General features: G+C 36.7%; 1 protein-coding gene across 1 annotated transcript; it reads left to right on the forward strand.

The window, feature by feature from the left end:
* The first annotated feature begins 46 nt into the window (after positions 1–46).
* On the forward strand, positions 47–1,147 carry LOC121406094. Its single transcript, XM_041597112.1, has one exon. The coding sequence runs from the start codon at positions 236–238 to the stop codon at positions 992–994; it is 759 nt and encodes a 252-aa protein (XP_041453046.1). The 5' UTR covers positions 47–235; the 3' UTR covers positions 995–1,147.
* Positions 1,148–6,329: the final 5,182 nt, after the last annotated feature.

A 6,329-nucleotide genomic window follows, 5' to 3' on the forward strand; every position in this document is an offset into this window, starting at 1 on the left:
TTCTTGTTCTTATTATTATTCATTCATTTATTTATTTTCAGATAAGTCGAATACAGAGGTGGGCCTACATGTACTTCTTTACTGATAGAGAGGCGCTGTACTTCTTATAACCACGAGCCTTAACCCCCTTGAACTCTCCTTTATCTGAGAGGTTTGGTAACGTCAGCATAGACACTGCAACCGGAACGGTCGATAGGAGTAGTGTGTATATTTTACTTAATGCAGTCTGATAGATATGGATCTTCAATACGATATGCTGAATTTTGCTCATTCTGGAGCCAAGAAAAAAATTCCTGGTCAGAAGTTTGCTGGAGGTACTAAAGATCTGAATCACAACGTGCCGGTAGCTCTACCAAGAGCTGCAGTCTCACGCACAAAGGTAAGCCAATGTGCCATTCTTCCACCAGCACCCGGTAATCCTGGAAACATGAAGCCAAGCCAATCTGTTTGCGATCTTCTGGATGGAGATCAGCTAGATTCTATTGCCAAAGGGCTTAGGAACAATGAAAGGCTTCCAAAAATGAAGAAAGGTGTCAATATCGCAGGACGACAACTCGGAAAGGTCAGGCCCAAAAGGAGACGGAAGGACAGCAGGGAGTCTGCGAATGACGTCCCGCCGGTGACAGTTGCGTCGCGCAAGAAGACGAGAAGGTCTGGTAAAATACAGCGCAGTAACCAGAGAGCTGAGGATGTCGGTTCTTCCGACCGAGCACCATCACATCGTCAAGGTCATCAAGAGAAAAGGCGGCGCCGAAGACGAAGAAAGCGCCCTCACCCCGAACCACCTCCACCGGAAGGTCAGATCCGTCGGAACGAACAGCTTCATATTCTGGCAACAAACCCTTGTCGCTCAGACCGTCTGATTGAGCACAAGAAGGCCGTTGAGAAACAATTTGGTAGCCATAGCACACAGCTCACAGAGCCTCAGATGAAGATTCGAAAGAGGAGACGTTCGAACAGCGTCAAGGACCCCCAGATGGACTTTGATCTCTGAAAAATGGTAGCCTTTTCCCGATAAGAATACTGTTTCAGTATAAAGTGAACTTTTCCAATGAATGATGTGTTCATGTTAAACTGCATATACACTGTTCGAAAATTTATCCTTAAAAATAAAGAAGTTCCAGCCGCATAGTCTCGAGAACACCTGTAAATACCAGATTGCGTAATCTTGCATTATATCATGTAAAATTACAGGAAATTGGTGTATGGAACGTTACAAATTTCCTTAAATAAAACAGCATTTTCCCCTTTTTCAAACAGACCTGTTCTGTTAAATTGTAGAAAAATCCCTGTTTTATGAATTTACAGACTGATTCTGTTTTTTCTTTCTGCAAAATCTTGTTTTTTCTGTAAAATCATGCTTTTTTAAGTGTAGGACCGGGGTCCGTCATATTGAGCGTTGTGTTCCAGTTTAAGGCAACCGCACACACCTTACGACGTGGCTCACGATGCGATTTCTGAGCGAATCGCAATTTGCTCTTTTTCAAAATTAGAATGCAAATAATTATTTTATTTGAGGTTCATATTAATTTAAATGATGTTAATATGACAATATTGGATGATTGAAAGCATTTATTTTGGAGTAAAGGCCAAATTAGTTTTAAATCGCAGCCAATCAATTGATTGCTATGATGTCACTACGACAAGATATTACATTCGCTTTGATTGATAAAGCTGATAGCATTATAGTCACAGATTTGAACATAGGTATTCGCATGATGATTTAAAACACAGTAAGATATTCCATGTCTCAATACTAGCATCTGATTCTACTAGGTTTTATTCCAAAATCGGATCGCAGACCAATCGTAAGGTGTGCGGTTGCCCTTATAGATATCTACTGAAATCTGTGTCTCATATTGTTTGTGATAAACCTAATATTTAAAGTATTTCATTCCTAGATGTTCGATTTCTGATATTACGGTGCGTGTTGTAAATAGTTGTATGTGCACATTTACGTCTTAAGCTGATAGGCCAATTTGTATAAATGGAAATTGGTATTATTGTTAAATTTGAAGTAGAATTGATAAATTTATTAGGTGAAATTCAGAATTTTACTGAAAGTCGGGATCCCTACTAAATCGGAATGAATTCGATTTTCTCACTTATCGTTGTCAAGCTAATTTCCAAACCTTGAAACTTCAGTTTATAATATTCGTAATAGTACCTTCTGACATGCAACCTATTCAGAATCGAAATGATAAGTGTTCCAAGTTCCCAACTTCCCACTGTTCTGTATGTAGAAGAATTTCTTTAGAAACAAGTAAAACGTTGCCGATAGATATGGCGCTGAATGTCTTCAACTGATAAACTTCAAAACATTAAATATACATGTGTGTAAGATTTGCATGTATTATTGACCAACAAAATTCACTTTCTTGAACCTTTTTATATTCTTTTTTACTTACCTAGCAGTTTGTTAGACATGCGGACTTTTCTTTTTTTCAGGAAAATATATTTAGTTTTAAATTTACAACTCGGAAAAGCGAAATCAGTAACATATGTATGCCCTGTGCATTTCGTTTCATTACTTTCAAATAATTATCTGGTTATTGTTATTTTCTGGATAAAACATTTGCAGTAATCGTCATGAAGGAATGACATATGTTCTTTTTTTCTTCTTTAATATATATCATGTTTATTTTACGTTTAGTATTTGACGCGCTATATCATCAAACGTATGTTAGTTTGTTGTTTCAAATACAATTGCATGTGTGCAGTTCATGAATCGAAATGATTATTATTTTGTTCAATTTCTTTTAGTTATGACATCGATTTATGTCACGTTCTTTTGTAATTGTTATTATTTATTTTACATTTTCAGCGGTCGCAGAACAATTATGAAAGTTGGGGGCACTGACCATGACAAAAATCGCAAATCAGATGGTAATTTTTACGATTTTGTATACGGTTTTGGAATATTTCGCCCCCCCCCCCATTCCGCAGCTCCTAATTTTCAGGTGTTTTTTTTAATATGCATTTAAATAATATGGATATTTAAAGATAATACTTTCTGTCTGAAACGTATTTATTTCTCTTCAGATGTTTTTTGTCGTGCTTTTAAATAATATGGATATTTAAAGATAATACTTCTTGTCTGAAACGCATTCAGTCCCGTTTAATTGAGAACGGTTAAAAGAAATGATACAGTTGGGGTGTTTTTTCCCCCTCTTCGCTGTTTTACCTAACGTGATTTTAGATCATATTTTATACAAATATTAGTCCCAATCTCTAATCAGCGCCAAACCACTCATCACAGTGGTGATGAGTGGTTTGGCGCTGATTAGAGATTGGGAGACATGTGCCCTCTATGTTAGCTTTCGGGAAAGGGCACTTCCAAACAACAAGGTCCAAACTGGACTTTACAAATACATGTATGAGTGTGTTTATAAAGAACATGGATTTTTTTTAAAATTTCATTTGTGTGCAGCTACCGTCACACCAACGAAACCGACTCCAAACGGACCGATTTTATGTTATTGTAATCGATGTACGGACCACACCTGACGATTGGTCCGCGACCCGATTTTGGAACAAAACGTAGTCGAATTTGATGCTTATATTGAGACATGGAATATGATCGTACTGTGACCAAATGTTCTAAATCATCGTACGAATACCTATGTTCAAATCAGTGACTATGCTATCATCCTTATGAGAATAAAATCGGATTTAATTAATATCTACATGTAGTCGTAATGACGTCACAGCAATCATACGATCGACTACGATTTGAAACTTCTTACCCTCTGCTCAAATATAAGGTTTTAATCATCCAAATTTGATATATTCCTATAGAGTTAATTTGGGCAAAATAATTTTAAAAAAAGTAATGATAATTCCCATTTTCAGAAAATAAGCAGAAATTCAATTTGTTCCGAAATCGGATCGTGGACCAGTCGTAAAGTGTGTGATTGTCTTCGTAGATTTTGTTGGTCTCGAGTCGGTATCACTGTGTGACTGTCACATTGAAGTGTCTCAGATTCAATTTCAAAGTTACTGTATATAATTATGCTATGTATGTTTTTTTAATTGTATAAATATATGTTTATGAAGAAAAATGTACATGTGGTTTGACTGTGACATTGGTGTGTCTCAGATTCTATTTCAAAGTTATTATACATACATGTATGCTGTGTTTTAAAATGTATCTAGGCCTAGAGTAGTGACTGTGACATCGATATGCCTCAGATTCAATCTCAAAGTTATTGAAAATAATTATGCTATGTATGTTTTTTTAATTGTATAAATCTATGTTTATGGAGAAAAATATACATGTGGTTTGACTGTGACATTGGTGTGTCTCAGATTTTATTTTCAACTTATTATACATACATGTAGTGTGTTTTTAAAATGTATAGATCAAGTGGTGTGACTGTTTCATTGATGTGCTTTGGATTCCATTTCAAAGTTATTGTACATAATTATGCTGTGTGCGTTTTTTTTATATAGTACTAGTATGATCTATGTTTATGAAGGAAAATGTACATGTCGTGTGACTGAATACATTGATATGCCTCAGATTCCGTTTCAAAGTTTTTATACAAAATGTTTTTTTTAAAGAGTATAGATCAAGTGGTGTGACTGACATTGATGTGCATCAGATTCCATTTCAAAGTATATACATTTATGCTGTGTGTGTTTTTAAAAATGTTTATGAAGAAAAATATACATGTGGTGTGACTGTGAAATCGATGTGCCTCATATTCTATTTCAAAGTTTTTATACATATGTTGTGTAAATTGTGTTTTTAAGATGTATAGATAAATGTTTATGAAAAAAATGTACATGCGTTCAATCTATTAAAACCATTTTATATGCAGATTAGTTGGTCATTTTTTGTGCTCATGTTTAATTTGTAGGTTGGTCATCACTCCCAAAAATCCCCCCCCCCCCCCTCGTTCCCTCTAGATACGCTTTCTATTTTTTGAAGACCAAGGCATTCAAAGTGGCAAGCTGCTGGATGGGATAGATTGAGGGTCCTTGGGACAGATCTTGTCGACCTGTAACACAACAATATGCAATCATTCACAGAATGACGAAAGTCAGTCGGGGTTAATGTATAATTGCAATTTGTTCACAAGACTGACAAACCTTCGGGCGTCTATACAAAGGGGAGTTTTATAGTCATCGAAAAGGCAAATTAAGGGGTCCTTTTCACAAAATGTATTTCTTTTCATGATTTTTTGACGCCCAATATAAAACAATCATGCATTTCAATGGGACATCCCACTTCCTGAAATTGAATTTCAATCCAATTCTTTTGTTTCTACAATTAAAATTTAGTAGAAAAAGATAATTATTTCAAATCCTGATAAAACGGGTATCTATTTTAGGGAAGTGTTTTTATTTTTTTAATCCCCATTTCGGTATTAAAATCACTCAATAGTCATGAAATTGTCGTCCTTTGTTTTGATTTAGGTACTATCATTGGCAGATCCAGGGCATGGGATAGGGCGCATCCCAGGGGCCGCAGAAGCAGGGGGGGAGCGAAGGCCCCGCCCCCTCCCCACTTTTTTTTCAAACCGTGTACAAAAACGTAAAAATGACCATATGATAGTGATTTTTTGCATGGTCAGCCCCCCTACCCCATTTTAAAAATCGTTCCGCGGCCCCTGCATCCGGATCGTGCACCCCCCCCCATTTTCATAATCTATATTTGTAATGTAAATATGCCGTTTTTACCGAAGTGTGCCCCCCCCCCCCCCTTTGAAAGTGAGGAATTTTTTTTTGCTTGCCAAATATTCCGCGGCCTTTTTTATTGCTCGTCAGATTTTCATCGGGAAAATGTGCCCCCCCCCCTTGAAAATCCCGAATACGCCCCTGCGTACAATTGGTCTGGCTGTTACTATGGTCACTGTTAGTTAATATCATACAAATATTCGATAAGTTCTTTCATGAAACGTTGCACTAAATGAATGTGTAGAAAATGAAACATCACCAAGAGGGGGCCGGTGCTAAAATTAATTGGTAGAATGGCCAAACTTTAATTTTCAGAAAGAAATTGTAAAAAATGTTTGAATCGAGCTATCGGTAAGATGGGGTCACAGTGGAAGACATGAAAATGGGGAACCTGTTCATCGGAGGCAATGATAAATAACGGTTTGATGCAAAAATTAATGTTCATTTTTTATCCCCAACATAACTTATGTAATATTATTGACATATCTCTACCAAAATTCACGATAATTTCTATTGATGTCATCAGGTGGGGGGGGGGCACCGGCAAAAGTTATAGGGGAAAGAATTGACATGGAAAGGAAAATAATTGGTGGTACTTTTTGACAATTAGTGCCCTCAAGCCCCGCCCCCCCTCCCCGGTCTATACC

Source organism: Lytechinus variegatus, chromosome 19 (genome assembly GCF_018143015.1).
Source record: "Lytechinus variegatus isolate NC3 chromosome 19, Lvar_3.0, whole genome shotgun sequence".
In the NCBI taxonomy this organism is placed as follows: Eukaryota; Metazoa; Echinodermata; class Echinoidea; order Temnopleuroida; family Toxopneustidae; genus Lytechinus; species Lytechinus variegatus.